The sequence below is a fragment of the Camelina sativa genome, chromosome 8 (genome assembly GCF_030686135.1).
Source record: "Camelina sativa cultivar CO46 ecotype springtype chromosome 8, ASM3068613v1".
Taxonomy (NCBI): Eukaryota; Viridiplantae; Streptophyta; class Magnoliopsida; order Brassicales; family Brassicaceae; genus Camelina; species Camelina sativa.
In genome coordinates, this window is record NC_141887.1 from 3,740,946 (window position 1) to 3,761,324 (window position 20,379).

A 20,379-nucleotide genomic window follows, 5' to 3' on the forward strand; every position below is an offset into this window, starting at 1 on the left:
AAAATTTGTACTTCCCAACGGATCTCTGACGTTTGGTCCAGAGCCGACGACGACCCACCAGCTCTCAAACCTAAAGTTATCTCTTTTACTCTCTCTCTCTCTCTCTCTCTCCTGCGTTCGTGTTTTGCTGAGTTGCTCTATTGCTTAAGCAGCAATGATCTCACTGAATCTATCTCCTTCCCTAAACCCGGGTCTCCTCCTCCACAAGACCCGGACCCGTCAACAACCGACCCGTCTCTCTGCTCTTCCCTTCACCAACTCTAAACCTTTCAATCACAGATACCCATTAGGGCTTTCTCCGATTCGCGCCGATTCAAAACCCTTGCTTTCTGTTTCACTCACCAACCCGGTTTACTCATCTGGGTTCTCGAGGAAACCTAGATCCATCGCCGCCGCCGCTGCAACTAACTCATCGGATTCAAATCCAGACGGGGATTACGAAAAATCCGATCTTGGCGAAGCTGAGAAGAAAGAGAAGAAGGCCAAGACGCTCCAGCTAGGGATCGTGTTCGGTCTTTGGTATTTTCAGAACATCGTCTTCAACATCTTCAACAAAAAGGCACTCAATGTCTTCCCTTATCCATGGCTTCTCGCTTCGTTTCAGCTTTTCGCAGGTTCTATTTGGATGCTAATCTTATGGTCCTTTAAGCTTTACCCTTGCCCTAAGATCTCGAAACCTTTCATCGTTGCTCTCCTTGGTCCTGCATTGTTCCACACTGTTGGACACATCTCAGCTTGTGTCTCTTTCTCCAAAGTCGCTGTTTCTTTCACTCATGTTATCAAATCAGCGGAGCCTGTGTTCTCTGTTATTTTCTCTTCTCTGCTCGGTGATTCGTACCCTATAGCTGTCTGGTTATCGATTCTTCCAATTGTTATGGGATGTTCTTTAGCTGCAGTCACTGAAGTCTCATTCAACATAGGTGGTTTATCAGGAGCCATGATTAGTAACGTTGGTTTCGTGTTGCGTAACATTTACTCTAAACGAAGTTTACAGAGCTTCAAAGAGATTGATGGATTGAATCTATACGGTTGCATCAGTATACTCTCTCTGCTTTACTTGTTCCCCGTGGCGATCTTCGTTGAAGGATCACATTGGGTTCCTGGTTATCATAAAGCCATTGCATCTGTTGGGAAACCATCAACGTTCTACTTTTGGGTTTTGCTCTCTGGTGTCTTCTACCATTTGTACAACCAATCTTCGTATCAGGCACTCGATGAGATCAGTCCTTTGACTTTCTCTGTAGGGAATACAATGAAGAGAGTTGTGGTGATTGTCTCTACGGTTTTGGTGTTTAGGAATCCTGTTAGGCCTTTGAATGCTCTTGGATCAGCCATTGCTATTTTCGGTACCTTCTTGTATTCTCAGGCTACTGCCAAGAAGAAGAAGATTGAAGTGGGAGGTGATAAGAAGAACTAAGGGCAAATCCAAGCAAGGTTTCCTCAAGCTGTTTTATTCTTTTCCAAGTTTTGTTTTTTGTTTTTGTTGTTTTTAATCTTATTATGAGACTAGATTCTTCATTTCTGTTAACTGGTTCAGTTGCTTCAAAGACTTTGATCTACTTTAGTTCTTGACCTCGTCTACTTGATATTCTTGATTCTGAGAAGAGTTAAATTTCTTAATCTCAAGCCAGTTTCTGCCTAATACAATGAGACTTTTTGAGTCCAATTCAAAAACTGTACACTAAAAAAAACACAAAAGAGAGTAGCCTTCTTTTCACCAAGAGTAATGCCGGAACCTTCTCCGGCTTGTTCTCCTGAAAGGTTTACAAGCCAAAATGCTAAGATCAACAGCTGCAGCAAGCGCCATGAAAATGGCTGCATCTTCCACACAAGTTACATGCCGCATAGCCAACTGAACCACGGGTTTGCTGCTTTTTCCTTCCCCTTGCACTCTTGAGCTCATTACAAACCCGCCTCCAGAGACACATTGTCCCAGACCTGAGAAGTCTCCGCTACTCTGCGGGCTTGGAATCGGGGTAGCTGCAACCGTTAGCATCTGTTTATCCGTGTCGATTAAAAACTCCCCGCCTTTCTCAGCGCTGATGAGAATTTCAGACATTAAAACATCTCCAACTTCTAGCCCGTTTGATAGAAGATGGAATCTGCAACACACCGAGTCTCTGATCCCACGTTCCCGCCAAGCTTCGAGCTTTCCCCATGGCTGCCAGCTGTTGGGTCGAGATGGGTCAGGTCTGACCACAAGCCAAGCACCCGGGTTGGACTTGGCGACCCAATCACAGCCAGTGGATGGGACAAAAGGAGTTGTAATGAAAGCAGCAGCAACTGCAGAGCCAGAGAGATCATGTATCTTCACCTTCCAGCCTTTTCTCTCACGTCTCTCACTCTCGAGCTCAGTTCCATCGCCTGAACTTGACCAGTATCCATTCAACGGATCCACCTGTGACACCCTGAAGAATCAATAGCTCCTGTCAGTTACTAAACAGAGAACACAAAGAGACAAGATTTGTGCAACTATGAATAAAATCAAAATGTCACCTGTCTCGGCTAAACTTGCAACTGAAGATAGGTTGCTTGACCGAGCCACGAAGCTGAACTATCTGAGGGCTCAAGGTAGTAACATCCTCGAACTGGAAAACATATCTAGGATCAGGATCAAGCTTCACTCTCAAATGAAGCTGAGCGCCACCATCCCGCTTGTTCTTTCCGATACCGATCCATCCATTGAAGAGAATCATTGGTTTCCCTTCTCCCCATTGAGGACCTACCTCCAACTTAAATATCCCAATGTGCTGTCTTTTAGCACCAACCCCGCAATTCGAACTCTTTTTACCAGTAAAAACCGATATTTCCAAGTGAGCATGAGTATAGAAACATCCAGGGGTCAGGAGAGCTCTTAAATCAGATTCTTCAAGATAAAAGCTTGTGGAAACGCCCTGATGGTCAGGAGCTGCATCTAGGGAAGGCATCAAAGGGACAGATGTTGTCTGAACGGGAAAACCTCGGAGTTTTATTTCGCAAGAGCATTGGGAAGAACAGTTCTTCTTCTCATCTGTTCTTGAGGAAGAGTTTAAAAGGATCTTTGGAATTCTCAAGGCAAGAGAGCCTACTGAAAGGCGAATAAAAGCTTGGGGATCCATTAAAATGTCAGAAAAAATCTCCCCATTGGATCACAGAGGATGCATATCCATGGTGGTATGATCAGTCAACCTAACAAGCCAACACCAAAGACGAAAGAGATTAAACTAAAGTTAAACCAATATCAACAGAACACTGGAAAAAAAAATAACACAGTCTTGAGCTCTGGTGCCAAGCAACTAATAGGCTTAAACACTTGTACTGAAATTAAAGTTTCCCTCTTTTTTTTTTTTGTTTATAACAACACCACTAAGCTAGAGAAATTTAATATCTTTCCTATTTTCCCACATAGCTCTAAACCTTTAAAGAACAACGATCACATGACTTCTACCATTAGTAAACTCTCAAGCTACATCTAGCTCTAAGAAATTAAATTACTTTAGATTAAACAAACAGCACATGACAAATTTCATTACATTTAACAAACCTTAAAGCTGAATAGAAGCTGATTAAGCTATATATAACCAATTGAAGTCAAGGTAAAAAGAAACAAAGAAGCAGAGAGAGAATCTAATCAAGTGAAATGAGCTAAAAATTTTAATGAAAAAAAAAAAAAGGAACAAACTTTATGGAATTAGGATTTTACAACAAATGAGCAGATAGAAAAAAGAAAGCAAATTAGAGTTGTGATACAAACCTGTTTAAGCATTATTTTCAAGACAATATGATAAGATTCAAGAAAAGTTAGAACCTTTCAATATCCTCTCGTAAAACCAAAAGCAGAAGAATTTTAGAGATTTTTTTTTTTTTTTTTAAATGTGAGTAAATGAAATGATAGAGAAGAATCAAGAGAGATGTAACATGAACATGGAATTCATAGAAAGAAGAGAGATTTAAGATTATTATGATTCGTTTTTTTTTTTTTTGGCTTTCAAAGAGAGAAACTTTTCTTCTTCTTCTTCTCTCTTCTATCTCTCTCTCTCTCGTTTTTGCTGTGTAAGTAAAAAATGTTCTAACACCCGAAGAAAAAAAATGGAGATATTCTTCAGAACGAAATTGACGGGGAGAATATAAACGCAAATAAAGGGGTTTCTATTTTTGCTCCTTTATATTACAATTTATCTCCTCTTTTTATCCTTTTTAAGTTTTAACGTCAACGTACAAACAAATATCAAATACATATATATATATATATATATTTTCATTGGTTCGAAACAACAAATATAATGTGTTTCATTTTGACAATTTTCTGCAAAATCAGCCTGTAGTTTAAACTCGATTTTTTTGGCATAATGAACTCATATATAGAGTAACAAAATTTTATCGAGTAAAAAGTAAGGTTTAAGTATAATAAATTTCCTTCTACATTTTAGTTTTTATATGATATGGAAGCTTTAGATATGAGTTCATACATCAAAATTTTAGTTTATATAATTAAAATAATTTTACTCGGTACTAATTACTAGTATAAAAGTTTAATAGTATAAAAACATGATAGTAGTAGTTATGATTATTACAAAAAATTCAAGTGTAAAGTTTATTTTATCTATTTAAAACTGATATGGTTTCTTAAATGTGTACTAACAAACATGCTATGGAAATTAATGCTTTAAAACAACTGTCCACTCAAATTCTATCACATCATATATTAGTTTTTTTTTTTTGGTTCTTATATTATATAGATATTTTAAGATTTTTAAAACAGAATTCTTTTGAGATAGTTTAATAATTGTAAACAAAATTTCATAAATATTATTTTAAGTTAATAAATAAATTAGATATTTAAATTCTCTGTATATGAAATGAGATCCTTGTCTTGTCAATATTTTATACCTAGTTTTTTTTTTTTAACTTTTAAAAAATAGTAGTCCCATCCTCAAAGCATGTTGAGGAACTAATGATCTAGTATTAAATAAATGGGTATCACTTATGGTATCAACAATAACTTCAACGAAGTCGAATTATTGAACTAGGAGGTAGGTTAGTAGTGTTTGGTGAGGGAAAAAAAGAGATGCTACTAATAATGCAAAACTACAAGTCAAATAACAAATGAAACAGCTTAATTAATACCAAAACGCAATGCTTATGAGTTTTATCTAATATTTATAAGAATATGGAATAAACAAAAAAAAATTTAAGAATATAAGTAGATGATGGATGGATGGGTACGTGAATACAGCTGTAGCCATGTTTCTCCTTTTCTTTTCCCATTCAATATTTACATACAAAAATAAGAAACAAAGAAAAAATCTAATCACTTTCAGACACATAAGCCTGACTTCATATCCCAACTGTCCACTTTATTTTATTAGATTTTTCAAGAATGCAACCTTTTTTAAAAAATTACATGTATTTGAATATTTGATGAAATAATGCACTAGTAGTCTACTAGACGTGGTCATCGAAACTCGTAAATTTATTTTTAATCATTTTAGTATCGCAAACCAGATTTACAGTGAAATGTTTTACATGCACCACATAAAAAAATGGATAATAATATTTTGCACTACGTTTACTATAAACCATACTATTATCTTTAACACATATACCTACCATACATGTAGATAGAATAGCTAAGTTTGTTTATACTAATATCTAGTGTTCATAACTTCATATTAATTTGATTTGGTTAGTATCAAATTATAACACATCCAAGTTTCACTAAATAAGATGATTGAAATATAAATCAAAGAAATTGGATTATAAAAAAAAAAGGAAAGAAAGAGCCGCAAAGGAGGAAAGAGGATAGAGATGGGTTTTCGAGGAGGCTGACATCTTCGACATGTGCCTCTCTTACTGTCATTTACTTCATCAATCTCAGAACTTCTTTTGCCCTCTTTCTCTTTTGCATCAGAACTATTAACTACATAATATATATGGTCATGTCTAGATTCTCTGGATTAATGATGTTTTAAACTGTTTTGTGTCAAATGAATTGGGGGTTTCAAGAAAAAAGGAACGTTTAAGCAAAATGGAAATCTTGGGTACAACCAAGCAGAAAAAGAGGAATATAAAAATGTAAAGATTTGTGGACTAGAAAAAAAAAAGAGTACAAAGAATCCTCTAATTAAGCAAAAAATAGAAAAATGCTTTAGAATATTGATAATGTCTTTTTTCTAACATTCTCAAAGAGATTTTTTTTGGTTATTTCGTGGATATTATAAAAGTGGAGTAGTGGTCATTGCTGAAGAGTAAGCGCACCAAACAAGCATAAGTGTGAGAGAACACACATTATATGCGAGATGATGTTACGGAGTTTATATCAGTATAGATTGTGTGGTTCGTGTTTGTTGAAACCTTTAATGGACTGCGGTACGCTAGTTACCGAAGTTTTGCATAGTTAAGATCAGTGGCGGATCCAATAATATTTTTCACCGAGTGCAAAAGTGTATTTAATAATTTAAAAAATTATTTAAATTTTTTTTAAGTATATAGTTTACAAGCATATTCTAGGCTCACTCATAGACTTAAATCTCTTTATCACTGTTTCATTAGTGACATAATCAAGCTACTTTTTTTCAATATAACATATAAGACAGTCACTTAAAAATGAGTTTTTTTGTTTCTCTAATCCTCTGTTTCACGTTGAGAAAGGAATTCAATACAATACATTTTATGTAGTTTAGAAAATAATGGAAAACAAATATTTGCATGAAGGATTTAATTAGATTTATAAGAAAATTACCTATTATTATCCTCAATCAAAAGAAAAAAAGAAGAAAATTAAATAGATTTAAAATTTGGTATATCTATTGGGCTTTAAACCTTCAAAAATTAACATTTATTGAGGTGTAGGAATAAATACGTAGGGTGCAACTTTACATATTTTAATGTGGTGAATGCTATAAAAATTATATAATATACGTATATTTTTTTTAATCCATATGATGCACCTGCACCCCCCATATATATGGAGGATCCGCCCCTGGTTAAGATCTAATAGGGGTTAAACAAAACAAATAAATGCATCATGCAAAAGCAATTTCGAGTTCGATTAATATAGGATGATAAACACGTGAAACCCATGAATATTAAGTTTTAATTTGTCTACGAAATTGTCAATTATCTTTCCTTTTTTTGTCTTCTCTTCTTTATCTATAAACCATTCTTTTCAGGATACTCTTTTTACATGCATTTTTATGCATCAAAATGTTACTTTCTTTTCTTTGCTTTAGAGAGTTTGATTGCATCCATCCTCTTGCCATTTCAGAATATGTGGACACTTGATTATGAGAATCAATTAGTGACCGACCTCTATCTGATCTTATACCGTTTGGTCATCTTGATTACTTTTTTTTTACTGACCGTTCTTGAACGACTTTGGAATTGTTTCAAGTCGTAAAGAGTTAATAGCTAAGTTTATCAATACAATAGTTTTTAATTTTTATTCATCTACTCTTACCTCCCGGATTTGTTTAAGTAGTTTCTTTTTCTTTATTCACTACAGATCCAAAATTCTTAATAATTAAAGAGCTTGCAATTTATATATTTGGTAAGCATCCATGAAAGTTCGGATAAATGAACAAGGTCAAAATTATGGTTAAACCAATCTTTTGTCATGTTCTACTTTTGATATTTAATAACACATGTTATTCCTAAAATCTCAAATCAGAGCATCACTAAACGTTGAGACATGTTGTTGTTATCATCAAATTATATATTCAAACTGTTTGTGGTCATATGAGTGAATGTGTATATATTAAGACCTCAGTCAACTAATATATACCAATCTAGAGTCTAAACAAACACAGACTCAGTTCAAATCAAAGTTTGTGTACCCGCCTAATCCTTTATTTTATTTTTATTAGTCGTATACATCCAATTATCATATGATTAATTAGAGGATCATCAAATATCACATTGCATATATACAGATCAACCATTGATAAAATAATTGAGAAATGTATAAATTTAGTAGATAAAATAAAAAATAAAAAAAAAACTAGCTAGTGACAGGTTGGAGAGATAATGTTGTCTTTTGCAAACTTTTCTCACTCTTTTCGCATTTTTGTCTTTCCACTTTGTAAATTTCCTAGGTTGGCAACAAACTCAAAAGCATCTAATTCTCTCTTTACATACAAAATCCAAGTTACTTTTTTTTTTTTTTTTTTTTTTTACGGTCATATATTCCTTAAACCAAACCAAGAAACCCAATAAACAAAAGTGGATAAGTATTTCACTAAACAAGTCTTAATCATATACACTTCAACTCCAGAAAAAAAAGGCAAGAAGCTTATTGACGATTCCACATCAATACTAAAGACTCGATCGTTTTCAAACAAGTGGATCTCAGTTTCCAACTATGTACGAAAAGGAGAAACCTTTATACATGCCAAAGTAAAAACAAAAATAAAAAGCTTCATAAAACCAAAACCCAGAATGAAAGAAAGATCACAACTTTCTAACCTCTAGCTAGGCTCGGTATAACTACTACATATGTAATTTTACAGACTTGTTAATATATTTATTACTATGTAATGATAATGTCTTTGAAGTTGGATCAATCTTTTGGAAAGAGATCACTTCCATTTCTTGAAGAATTTGCCCTTGTGCTTCCCAAACATGCCATGTTTCCAGCGTTTTCCGAATTTTCCGTGCTTGAACTTGCCGTGTTTGAACTTACCGTGACCGTGATACCCGTAGCCATAGCCGTGACCGTGGTGGTGACCATAGTGTCCATGGTGAGACATATGGTGAGCACCAGCTGCTGCAGCCACTCCACCAGCTATTATAGCTCCTAGACCTCCGTGGTGATGTCCTGTAACATTAATTTGGTTTCCTCATCAAACATCAAGTCAAAAGGACTCTTTTCAAAAGCCATTTGCTAAAGATGCTAAAGGTTATAGGATCGCGAAAACGAAATAACACTAAACATATAAGCAAACGCAGAACAACAATCAAAAGCCTAAATGTCACCAACATGTAAAGATCCTATTTGTATGAGGAAGAATGTAAAAGTTGAGACTGAAGTTACCAGAGTGAGATGGATGGGGATAGCCGTGAGGAGGATAACCAGCAGGAGGGTAACCACCGTGTGGAGGATAAGCAACTGGTGGATAGCCATAAGAAGGAGGAGGAGGAGGAGGAGGCGGGTATGAATAAGGAGCTCCATAACCATGACCATGATGACCATAACCGTGACCATGATGAGGTGGGTAATGTCCGCCTGCAAATCCTGCTAAGTGGTGGAAGAGTCCTTTGTCATTGTGATCATTACGTTGATCATCTCCCATCTTTTTTCACACTTTGGTTTTCAGAGCAAAGGGTAACCAAACTGTAAAGAAGAAAACACATTGACATTAGATTATGAAAGAAAACAGAATACTTAATTACATCAACTCTGTGAAGATCAATTACTAAGGGGCAAAGTGAGTGTTTGGCTACTTTAAATTTAAGGCTAATGCTAGTAAAATAAACACTCAAACCTCAAGAGAAAAGGCATCAAGAGACTTATAAAGAGTAATCTTTTTAATCTACAGATCGAAACAATCTATTCACAAAAGATGCTTCTGACTAAGAATTAAGAAACTTTCACCAACATTCTAATCCGATTTCTCTTGTCCACACGTACAATTCCTTCTCTAAACGAACAAAAAGGATAAATTTTTCCTTTGAAACAGTCTAGGGTTTATAGCACTGATTTCTAGGGTTATAAAAATCTCAGATTCAGTAGGCTCAAACATAGACATAACTGAAATAATTCCCATATCAGAAGATTAAACAAACACTCGCTATTCAAATACACAAAAACTCCAGAAATTATAAATCTAAACAAAAGATTAAAGATTGTGTTTGTACCAATTTTTTTTTCTTCTCCGAATTCGATACTGCGACGGTCTTCAAGCAATTGCCCAGAAAGAAAGATTAAGACTTGATTCGATTTCGTAATTCCAAAGATCACAACGTCGTCTGCATCTATATACTTGCGCGTTTTGTCGAAGCAGAGGAAACGCCTGAGACGCTGCTAATCGAGCCGTAGTTTCCCCGCCACGCTTTTCGTTTTTTATTTTATTATTTACTAATCAGATTTTTCTCTCTATTTTTCAACATTTGTCCTTTTTATTGTTTTTTTTCTCTGGACCAATTAATAATATTTTTATAAAATACATACGAATAAGTTCTACAGATAATGGAAATTATTACGATAAGGATCTGATTCCAGTCAAATTGACACACACCTAATGACCTAATCCATTACAGATTTTTATCATTTAATACAAGTCACATGTCTTGTTTTTAATCAACTAAGAAAGTCCTGGTACGGTTTGGTTTTAAACGATTCGGTTAGCATTACTAAAGAACTCAAACGACGACCAAATTTGGTTGTTTGGAAACAAAACTGAATCATGTAAGCTGACGTTTCTGGTAAAGTCTTCTGTAGATTCTTGCACCTTCGAATTCTGCGTGGATCTCTCGTTCCGTTCGTATACCCATCGGGTTTCCCATTAACCAACCATCCTCCTCTGTCTCAACTGTGTCGTCCATGTGTTGAAGAACATTTGATTCCTCGTCCAACTGATCTCTCATGTCTTGAGCCACATCCAGCACATCTGATTGCACAAAGATCTGTTCACAGCCAAAAACAAAACTTCAAACAACCAGTAAATAATGTTGGTAAGCATTAGAGGGTAAATAAAGCTTTTTTACCTTTCCGCCAGGTTTTAGGTTTTGAAGAATGGAATTTACCAAAGGCTTTTGGACAACACGTCTCTTTTGATGACGTTTCTTGAAATGAGGATCTGGACACTGCATTTTTAACACGTCCCCAAAACAAACAAGTTGGATCATCATTATCACATCTAGAAGACAGAGCCTGGAAACATTCTCTTACTCAGATGCTTTATCACTTACCAAGATTGAGACAATCTCCAACGGTCCAGGATAACTCGTTATCAGTTGTTCAAAGGAAACCATGGCGTTTGCAAATATGAAGTGTCTAAAAACCCATTCCAAAATATCCATCAAAGAAAGTTAGTATAACACAGAGAAGTATTGTAAAGATCTTCCTAAGGTTTTGGAATGCAATAACTTACACGTTTGAAAGTCCGAGCTCATCCACCCAAAAGTTGGCGCGTTTGACCAGCTGCAAAGAAATGTGAGAAATTGAACTTGGTTAGGCCAATGTAACCGAAACTACAACTAGCTAAAGCAAATGAATAGTCAAGTGAATTTGAAACTGTCAGAGGAGCTTGATGCCTACTTTCTGACGTATTTCCAGCCCCAAGTAATTTGTCGATCCAGCATTCTTATTAGCTAGCCATAGGAGAAATCTGCCACTACCTAAAATATAAGGAAGTAACCACAGGATTAGTAGATGAATCCAAATCCAAAAACCATTTAATAAGACTGCCCAAAATCGTATTCAGATTCCACGAAAAGATGCCAATTATGCAAACAAAAGCTTCCAAGATAACTAGTGTGTAGTGAAACTCATCAATCGAGAGAACAAGATTGGTGGTAAAATAATATTTTGCCTCCTACGAAATCATCTCTCGCTCATAACTTGAAGAAGCAAACATAAGTCCCACAAGTTCTAAGTAAGCTCACAAGTTACCACTTCCAATATCCACCATCAAAGGAAGTGATGGATCCTTATAAACTTCATCCCAAACAGGAACTGGAGCTGGTTTCTATCAGAAAGAAAGACCATTTGTAAATCATACATGCTTTCTCACATATCAAGGTTAAAAAGCTGTCACAAACTTTGCAAAATCATCAACTTACAGAGAAAGAGGAACTGAGAGGATTAACATGCTGTCTGATTCTTACATGACCCACTTCCTGAAAACAAACACAGAGAAAAAAAAAACAAATGATAAATCAATCCTATCCAATATCCACTAATTAGAAGAGCCTATGCAGATGAAAAGCTCTCAACTTGGAACAACAGAGAGAAAATAACATTTATCGGAAATACAAGCAATACAAATACAATAAAAGAAAATGAAATTAGAGTTAACAAATAGCAAAGAAAGGAGGATACTTCAGATATCTTATGCATGATGTTTAGCTCTGCATACTCCAAGTCCACCAATTCATTGCTTCTCAGTTCCTTTAAATCGATACAAATTGAGGTAGACGCAGAGCTAAATGCTCTGAAGCTGCTACAATGGCGAGGGATTTTGTATCCGCTCGTGAAGCTATGCGGCGATGAAGCTAGAGAAAACACCCTTTTCGCCAAAAGCAATGGTGTAGTTGAAGACGAAGAGCAAGCTTGATATAGAGTAGCCATTTTTTTTTTGTATTGGAAGATAAAAGTAGGATTCGATTTTATTGGATTCGACCATAAAAATGTTTTCTTTTCAGTGTTCTCTCCTCTGCCTGCGTTTATGAGGTTCTCAACTATAAATCTAAGAGTTTTGTACTTAATGTGCTAAGAATTGAAATAAATGGGGTGTTTATGTAAATACATTAAAATGTACAAGAACTTGTGGATTTTAAAACTCTCAGCTTTCTCGCGCTTGGAGAGCTCAGAGCCACTAAACCCAAAACATGTGGTTTTTGCATCCTGTTTAGACCACCACCGAGAGGGCAACCAGGGGTTATTGACCAAACAACAGGTCTTCTCTACTATGTCCAAGATCACTGTGCAAAAGTGTTAGGTTGCGACCTAACGCCTGTAACAAAAGAGTCAAAGAAGGGAAAAAAGAGATAAGAAAGATAAGAAGGAGGCAAGAGTAAAAGATTAATGTTTTGATTTCATAAGATAAGAAAACCCTATTGTTTCAGGTTTATTTAAATACACATTGCAATAAGTAAAATGACAGTGCATTAACATAGATAGAACCCTCTTTTTCTCCAAGAGGCTTCAATACTCCTTAAGCCACCCTTAGCCACTTTTGATATTTTCTTTCTTCTCCATTTGTCTAGCTCTTCTACCACTGGTCCTCAGTTTCTTCCTCATACACGCTAATGGGATCCTCAACCTATCAATACTCTCCCGAAGTGAACTAACCTTGTCCTCAAGGTTAATATCTGGAAACTGGTTAACCAAAGTGGACAGAGATTCCCAAGTAGACTCAGTTGATGGCAACCATTTCCACTGAACTAACACCTCAGTTCCATTCTTATCCTTGATGCTTCTGCGGATGTCTTTAATGGTTTCTGGTTTGGTGTTCCATTCCAAGGCGGGAGTGATGATTGGAGGTAGTGCTTGAGCCGTGTAGGTGTTCGGTACCGCCTTCTTTAATTGTGATACGTGAAAGGTCGGGTGGATTTGGTTGTGCTCAGGAAGTCGTAAACGATAAGCTACTCTGCCCACTTTTTCTTCTACCTGATATGGTCCATAGTAGCGCTGAGCCAGCTTCTCATTTCTTCTCTGCACCAAGGACTGTTGACGGTATGGTCTCAACTTCAGGTAAACCCAATCTCCCACTTCTAGCTGCAGGTCACGGCGATGCTTATTGGCCTGTTTCTGCATTTGTTGCTGAGCCACTTCGAGATTCTCCTTAAGCTCCACCAACAAGCTGTCACGATCCCGTAGCAACTCTTCCACCTGAGCATTGACCGTAGGCATATCCCCATATCGAACAAGTTTGGGTGGTTCCCTGCCATAGACTGCATAGAATGGTGTGTTCTTAATAGAGGAATGGTAAGAAGAGTTATACCAGTACTCCGCCCATGGAAACCATTGTGCCCAAGAGGTTGGTCTCCGACTAGTGAAACATCTGAGAAACGACTCCAAGCAACGGTTTACCACTTCCGTCTGACCATCGGTTTAAGGATGGTAAGCGGTGTTTTTGTGTAGAGCCGAGCCGTGTAACTTAAAAAGTTCTGACCAAAAACTGCTCAGGAACACTTTATCACGATCAGATACCATTGTTTCGGGAAACCCATGTAACTTGACCACTTCTCTGATAAAGGCTTCAGCCACTGTTTTAGCTGTGAAGGGGTGATTTAAGCCTATGAAGTGACTGTACTTGGATAAACGGTCTACCACAACCAGAACAGCATTGAACCCTTTGGATTTTGGCAACCCTTCGACAAAATCAAGACTGGTATCAGTCCAAATCTGTTTGGGGATGGGTAAAGGAGCCAACAACCTTGCGGGTGAGAGTGTGGAATACTTGTTCTCCTGACAGATTTGGCATTTTCTGATGTAATCGACGACATCCTTCCTCATTCCTCTCCAATAAACCTCTTGTGTCAACCTCTTATACGTCTTAAGGGCTCCTTCATGCCCCCCTACAGCACTTGCATGAAACTGATCCAACAATTTTGGAATGAAAAGAGATCTTGTAGGTATGACCAAGCGTCCCTCCTTAAACAATATGCCATTTTCTAGACTGTACCCCTCCTTCGTCTTATCACCTTTCACCAAGGCTTAAAAAATTTCTCCCAGTTCACCATCATTCTTCACTTGCTCCAGCAATTCTTGCCTGTCCAGAGACAGAGATCCTGTAGGTATGATCAAGCGTCCCTCCTTAAGCAACATGCCCTTTTCTAGACTGTACCCCTCCTTCGTCTTATCACCTTTCACCAAGGCTTTAAAAATTTCTCCCAGTTCACCATCATTCTTCACTTGCTCCAGCAATTCTTGCCTGTCCAGAGACAGAGGTGCAGTAAGCGTGAGCTATAACAGATGCTCATTTGCGGGTGTCCTGGATAGAGCATCAACCACTCTATTCTCCACTCCAGGTTTGTACTCTATCCGGTAGTTCAACCCTATCAATTTGGCTGCCCATCTTTGTTGAACCGTTGATATGGCTTTCTGTTCCAGCAAGTGTCGTAAGCTTCGTTTATCAGTTTTGATAACAAATTCTATGCCCGTCAAGTAGTGTTTCCACTTCGTAACTGCCTTGACAATAGCCATCAACTCCCTTTCATACACTGATTTGATACGCCCTTGTGCAGAAAAAGCATGGCTAATGAATGCCACTGGTCGCCTCTCTTGGGATAAAGCATGTCAGTCTCAATGGTAAATTCCTTCTCAAAATTGGGAGACACTAAGAATGGTAGGCTGGTTACTGCTTGCTTAAGGGCTTGGAAAGCAGCTGTTGCCACCGGAGTCCACACAAATCCATTCTTCTTCAGCAATTCGGTGAGAGGCCTCGCTATCTGTCTATAATTTTTGACAAATCTGCGGTAGTATCCGGTTAGACCAAGGAACCCTCATTCCGTAACTGATCGAGGGTCAGGCCAGTCAATCATGGTAGCTATTTTATCAGGATCTGCAACCACTCCTTCCCCCGAGATTATATGTCCTAGATACGCAACCTTTGCTTGTCCAAAAGAACATTTCTTGAGGTTAGCATAGAACTGATGCTGCTGCAACAACTGTAACACCGCCTCCAGATGCTGTAAGTGTGACTCCATGCTAGGACTGTACACCAATATGTCGTCGAAAAACACCAGAACAAATCGACGAAGATGAGGTCGGAACAGGTCGTTCATGACGCACTGAAAGGTTGAAGGTGCATTCGTAAGTCCGAAAGGCATCATGAGCAACTCGTAGTGCCCTTGATGCGTCTTAAAAGCTGTTTTAGCCACATCACTCGTCTTCATCCTGATATGATGATACCCTGATTAAGATCCAGTTTCGAGAAGACCCTCGCTCCATTCAACTCATCAAGAAGCTCCTCAATTACTGGAATAGGATATCTATCCGGAACTGTTATGGTGTTGAGGGACCTGTAATCCACACAGAACCTCCACCCTCCATCTTTCTTTTTGACTAACAGAACTAAGCTGGAGTAGGGACTAACACTTGGTCGAATGATCTGTGCATCCAACATCTCCTGAATGAGCTTCTCTATCTCATTCTTCTGCACAAACGAATACCGATAAGGCCTTAAGTTGACAGGACCAGCTCCCTCTTTCAGTGTGATTGCATGTTCACAGTTGCGGACTGGAGGTAGTTTGTGGGGCATCGCAAAAACTCCATGATATTTCTTCAACAACCCCGAAACTTCCCAGACATTTTCACGAGCTGTTGGTGGTTCTTCCTTCTCAAAGAGTGCAGTTATCTCCAAAAGATAGGCCACTCCCTTCTTCCTAAAATCTTCTCCATCGAATTCAGAGAAACCTGCACCTTGCTCAAGGCAGGATCGCCTACTATAGTCACCCACATAGCTCTAATCTGCCAGCTCAGCTTAAGTAGACCCCAGTTAGTCCGGGTATCACCCAAGGTTGCAAGCCAAGGAAATCCCAAGATGACTTCCGTCTCTCCCAGGTCAAAGAGTAGGAAATCTTCAATGATCTCTACCCCCTGAATGTCCAACATAACACCAGAACACTTCCCTTTCCCTCTGATAATCTGGCCACCAGCTACTCTCACCCCAAAACCCTTGTTTCCTGAAACATTCAATCCCAACTCCTGCACCAATCTGTCAGAAATGAAGTTTCGGGTTGCCCCTGTATCAATCATGACAACTACCTGTTTACCTTTTATTTTACCCTTTAGTCGCATCGATTGTTCTGCACCCATCGACCCCAAGTTTATGATTTCAGGTTCATCCTCCGGTTCGATATTGGCTTCCTCATACTCCTCAGCTATGGCATTGTACTCTTCACCCTCATCGACCTCCAAGCACTTAAGTTTCTGCGTTGGTTTACATCGGTGGCCACTGAACCATCTGTCACTGCAATGCCTACAAGGATTAAACCCACTACCAGTGTTAGGCTTACTTACTACCCTCGTCACCTCTTGTGGCTTCCGTGCCATATGTCCCTGGTTTGTATAGGACGGTGAACCCATCGGTCTTGGAAAAGATCGCTGATAGCTCGAGTTCTCGTTTTCCTGAAACTCCACCAGTCTTGCCATGTCTACTATCACGTTCATATCCACCGGTCTACTTCTGATCATTGGGTCTCGCAGGCTCTTCTTCAACCCTCGCAAGAACGCCGCCTCTAACACGTCATCAGAGACATGGGGTAACTCCACCGTTAAATCCTCAAAGCTGTCTCGGTACTCATCGACCGTACCCTGCTGTCGGATATTGAGCAAGTAATCCAAAGTAGAGCAGCCTCGACTTGGTTTAAATCGCTCCTTGAATCGATCCTAGAAGTCTTTCCAGTTGGTAATCCGCATCCTATCCTCCGAGTTCCTCCACCAGTTTATTCCCGAACCAGTCAAACAAGCCACCGCTTCCTCCAACTTCGCATACTTCGGTGTATTGTTCATTAAGAACCCTTTTTCCATCCTAAACAACCAATCATCTGGGTTCTGACCTTCAAAAAGTGGTAGATCTACTCGTTTTCACGGCAAATCTCCCCGATTATGTGCGTATTCCAACCTCTGCACCGCCGGCGGAGTCGGCAACAAACCCTCGGTAGGTATCTCCACTCGCTGTTGCAGAAGCGTCACCCTCTGGACCACCGGCGGAGCTGTTATGACTCCTTCGGAAGTTCTAGGGTTAGCTAAAGGCAACACCCTTTCTGCTCGGCTCTGCTCAACGCTTCCCGAAGCTGTGACTGGGGTCTAAGGAAGAGCCCCGGTCGTCGGAGTCGTAAAACCTGGTGGGGTGACACTGCGGTTGAGCGATGACGACTGGAGTTGAGCATTGATGTTATGAACCACTTCCCACAGCGACGCCATCTCCCTGTCGCGGCGAGCTTCGCGTTGGTCCGCCGGTTCATTAGGTTGTGGTGTCTCAGCAACCACGCGAGACTCAAGTTTCGAAGAGCTTTGTCGTGGATCCGGTGTGGAAGCCATGACCTCTCAATGAAAGCACCAAATGTTAGGTTGCGACCTAACGCGTGTAAGAAAAGAGTTAAGGAAGGGAAGAAAGAGATAAGAGAAATAAGAAGGAGGCAAGAGTAGAAGATTAATGTTTTGATTTCATTAGATAAGGAAACCCTACTGTTTCAGGTTTTATTTAAATACACATTGCAATAAGTAAAACGACAGTGCATTAACATAGATAGAACCCTCTTCTTCTCCAAGAGACTTCAATACTCCTTAAGCCACCCTTAGCCACTTTTGATCTTTTCCTTCTTCTCCATTTGTCTAGCTCTTCTACCACTAGTCCTCAGCTTCTTCCTCATACACACTAATGGGATCCTCAACCTATAAAAAAAGCCGTTTACACTCCTGAGCTGAGATATGTCTGTATTGACGGGAGGTAAATGCTTCTTTCTAAAGAACCTGAAGACTTTTACTTGGTAAACAATCTGGTCCCAGTGTCTTACAATATAATCGCTATATAATGATCCAGAGAAAGGCTCTTGGGATGCAATGATAGTAAAAAAAAAAAAAAAAAACCAACTTAAGGAAATTGATTCAAGGATTATCTTCATACTTCATAGTAAGAGATTTAAATAGTTATGGAAACATATTAATTAACGTAATTATTCTATTGGACAATCTTCAAATTTTTTGAATTCTTGTTAACGTAGTTATTCTATCGACATTCAATAAGTTTCTCTAAATAAGGAAAGTCTTAATTGTGATTTTTAATATAATTATGATTTTTCTTAAAATAATTATTAATATAGATAATTAAATTGACACAAAAATAATTATGATTTGATATAAGGATAATTTTCAGTGATAAATACAAAAGCTGTTATAATCATTAGTTATTTTATAATTTTGTGATTTTTGATTAAAAGTATTTTCTAAATTTGTTAAGATTATAAATTTAAGTTGAGGCTCATGGCTATAAAGCCCATATACAATTAGACCGACTTAAACACAGTTATTTATTCGAACTAGGGAGGAGACCCCGGCCCAAGTTTGCTACTATTAATTTTTGTTATTGTTTTCTATTTATTGTTATAATCATTAGTTATTTTAGTTTGGCTATATTTTGTTGTTTTCCTTTATTTTAATCTTAAATTTTCTTTATTCATTTATGTGCATGACGTTGTTGTTATCATATTTCAACGAATGTTTTTGGTTTAGTCTGAATATGTTTTTTATTATATAAATTATATGATGAACTGAAGAAAAAACCTCATTTTATCCGCATATGTTACATTATTTATTATCTTCTATTAATTATATTTTGTACTTCAAATCCTTGTGTGTTCCCACCAGAGGTTCGGGATCGGGAAGCACATTGCCAGGTCTTTCACAGTCGATGGTTATTTATTGGCAACACATTTTGCCAATGAGAGCGGAAAAGGAAAAGCAAAAGTCCACAGCCAATTAGATTCGATCCCGAGTATGTGGTTTCTCTTAACTTAGCGGTTTGGGAACAAATGAAATTATTATTTTTTCTAGTATCAATCTTTTAAATTCCTTAGATTCTCTATGTGAAAAAGTTTGTCATCTTTCTTGGAATGAGAATATATCTCGGATATTGTGTTGTGTCTTACTGCTTACTTACTTGCAAGTTACTAAATTTCCAGATGAATCGGCAGCAAATGGGAATAATCAAGAGGCCCATGACAGCATGAAGAAGTATTGATGCATTGGCATCTCCATTCTCAAAACTCTAGACTCAGTCGACATTGGGATGAACAAAACCGGAATGTGAGAGGTCTTGTTTTTGTTTTACAGGTTATTCAAATGTTAAATTACACAAAGAAATGTCCTTTTTGGTCCTCTTCTCTTATAAATTTTATCACTTTCGTGCAGTGTGCCATGCTAAAATCTAATCGTTATCAGTAAAATTTTAATGTTCTAATTTGAAATTCCGTTGGGATGAGAACCACAATAATAATATGCAGCTATATAACGAATGTATCAATAGGTTGAACACATCCTGCTAAAATTTATGCCTTAGCTGTTGAATTTTGTCTAGTTGATTAGCATCTTTATAGCGGATCCAGAAAATTAATTTGGGTGGAGCACAAAATATATATAATCAAAATCTTAAATTTATATAAAATAAATAACACTTTTACCTTAATTAATAAATATTAAAAATTCATACTTTAATGTATTTAATCTATGAAATCCAAAAGGATGTTATTTTTTTAAAATATTATTTATATTGGTTTTAAATTATACTGATATACATATGTTACATATATTCAGAAAATGTAATTCTAAAATTTCTTGTTACAAATCAAATAAACATTTATTTTTTAATTATATGTAAAAATTATTATTTGAATTCACATATCTAAATATATAGACAAATTTAAACACTAAAATATGAAATGAATTACAAGGTAGATAATAATGTTTACTAAGTTACTAATTGTTCCAACATTTTTTAAATTGAAATGTAATTTTTTTTTTTTTTGTCAACCATTGGACCACAACTGGCCGACCCATTAGCCAAATCTCTACGTTCGTAAGGAGCGAGACTCTATCCCGGGTGTGATGATGCCTTGTACATTAATGACTTACCATTTGCCACTGCAGGTCACTTCACTATTATTAAATGATGATTTGATTTTTTTTCAAGAGTTAAAATAGAATTAGAAATATAAATAGACAATAATGCACCC

General features: G+C 37.4%; 5 protein-coding genes across 5 annotated transcripts; 1 reads left to right on the forward strand and 4 right to left on the reverse strand.

Annotated features, from left to right (window-relative positions):
- Nucleotides 1-154: 154 nt before the first annotated feature.
- LOC104706061 (xylulose 5-phosphate/phosphate translocator, chloroplastic) lies at nt 155-1,564 on the forward strand. Its single transcript, XM_010422190.3, has one exon. It carries the CDS (start codon nt 155-157, stop codon nt 1,415-1,417), a length of 1,263 nt encoding a protein of 420 aa, XP_010420492.2. The 3' UTR covers nt 1,418-1,564.
- A 31-nt stretch (nt 1,565-1,595) lies between these two features.
- On the reverse strand, nt 1,596-4,142 carry LOC104706063 (uncharacterized). Its single transcript, XM_010422192.3, has 3 exons — nt 3,734-4,142; nt 2,497-3,168; nt 1,596-2,408 (listed from the first exon to the last, which is right to left on the reverse strand). The coding sequence occupies exons 2-3, from the start codon at nt 3,096-3,098 to the stop codon at nt 1,715-1,717; spliced, it is 1,296 nt and encodes a 431-aa protein (XP_010420494.1). The 5' UTR covers nt 3,099-3,168; nt 3,734-4,142; the 3' UTR covers nt 1,596-1,714.
- A 4,115-nt stretch (nt 4,143-8,257) lies between these two features.
- Nucleotides 8,258-10,151, reverse strand: LOC104706064 (uncharacterized). The gene is made up of 3 exons (XM_010422194.2): nt 9,835-10,151; nt 9,011-9,310; nt 8,258-8,794 (listed from the first exon to the last, which is right to left on the reverse strand). The coding sequence occupies exons 2-3, from the start codon at nt 9,267-9,269 to the stop codon at nt 8,556-8,558; spliced, it is 498 nt and encodes a 165-aa protein (XP_010420496.1). The 5' UTR covers nt 9,270-9,310; nt 9,835-10,151; the 3' UTR covers nt 8,258-8,555.
- A 52-nt stretch (nt 10,152-10,203) lies between these two features.
- Nucleotides 10,204-12,746, reverse strand: LOC104706065 (uncharacterized). The gene is made up of 8 exons (XM_010422195.3): nt 12,020-12,746; nt 11,761-11,817; nt 11,591-11,666; nt 11,237-11,316; nt 11,070-11,119; nt 10,888-10,972; nt 10,684-10,782; nt 10,204-10,602 (listed from the first exon to the last, which is right to left on the reverse strand). The coding sequence occupies exons 1-8, from the start codon at nt 12,266-12,268 to the stop codon at nt 10,381-10,383; spliced, it is 918 nt and encodes a 305-aa protein (XP_010420497.2). The 5' UTR covers nt 12,269-12,746; the 3' UTR covers nt 10,204-10,380.
- Nucleotides 12,747-15,536: 2,790 nt separating this feature from the next.
- Nucleotides 15,537-17,689, reverse strand: LOC147939639 (uncharacterized). The gene is made up of 4 exons (XM_087463081.1): nt 17,491-17,689; nt 17,271-17,344; nt 16,061-16,960; nt 15,537-15,980 (listed from the first exon to the last, which is right to left on the reverse strand). Exons 1-4 carry the CDS (start codon nt 17,687-17,689, stop codon nt 15,537-15,539), a joined length of 1,617 nt encoding a protein of 538 aa, XP_087319207.1.
- Nucleotides 17,690-20,379: the final 2,690 nt, after the last annotated feature.

Coding starts and splice junctions, on each gene's coding strand:
- LOC104706061 (XM_010422190.3), top strand. CDS start 155: ATGATCTCACTGAATCTATCTCCTTCCCTAAACCCGGGTCTCCTCCTC.
- LOC104706063 (XM_010422192.3), bottom strand. CDS start 3,098: ATGGATCCCCAAGCTTTTATTCGCCTTTCAGTAGGCTCTCTTGCCTTG. Junction 2,409..2,496: donor TGCAAGTTTAGCCGAGACAG/GTGACATTTTGA, acceptor TTGATTCTTCAG/GGTGTCACAGGTGGATCCGT.
- LOC104706064 (XM_010422194.2), bottom strand. CDS start 9,269: ATGGGAGATGATCAACGTAATGATCACAATGACAAAGGACTCTTCCAC. Junction 8,795..9,010: donor TCCCCATCCATCTCACTCTG/GTAACTTCAGTC, acceptor TTAATGTTACAG/GACATCACCACGGAGGTCTA.
- LOC104706065 (XM_010422195.3), bottom strand. CDS start 12,268: ATGGCTACTCTATATCAAGCTTGCTCTTCGTCTTCAACTACACCATTG. Junction 11,120..11,236: donor GGCTGGAAATACGTCAGAAA/GTAGGCATCAAG, acceptor ATTTCTTTGCAG/CTGGTCAAACGCGCCAACTT. Junction 10,603..10,683: donor ACCTAAAACCTGGCGGAAAG/GTAAAAAAGCTT, acceptor GGCTGTGAACAG/ATCTTTGTGCAATCAGATGT.
- LOC147939639 (XM_087463081.1), bottom strand. CDS start 17,689: ATGGCTTCCACACCGGATCCACGACAAAGCTCTTCGAAACTTGAGTCT. Junction 16,961..17,270: donor ACTCCGCCGGCGGTGCAGAG/GTTGGAATACGC, acceptor ATCCGACAGCAG/GGTACGGTCGATGAGTACCG. Junction 15,981..16,060: donor CTGCCTTGAGCAAGGTGCAG/GTTTCTCTGAAT, acceptor CTCTTTGAGAAG/GAAGAACCACCAACAGCTCG.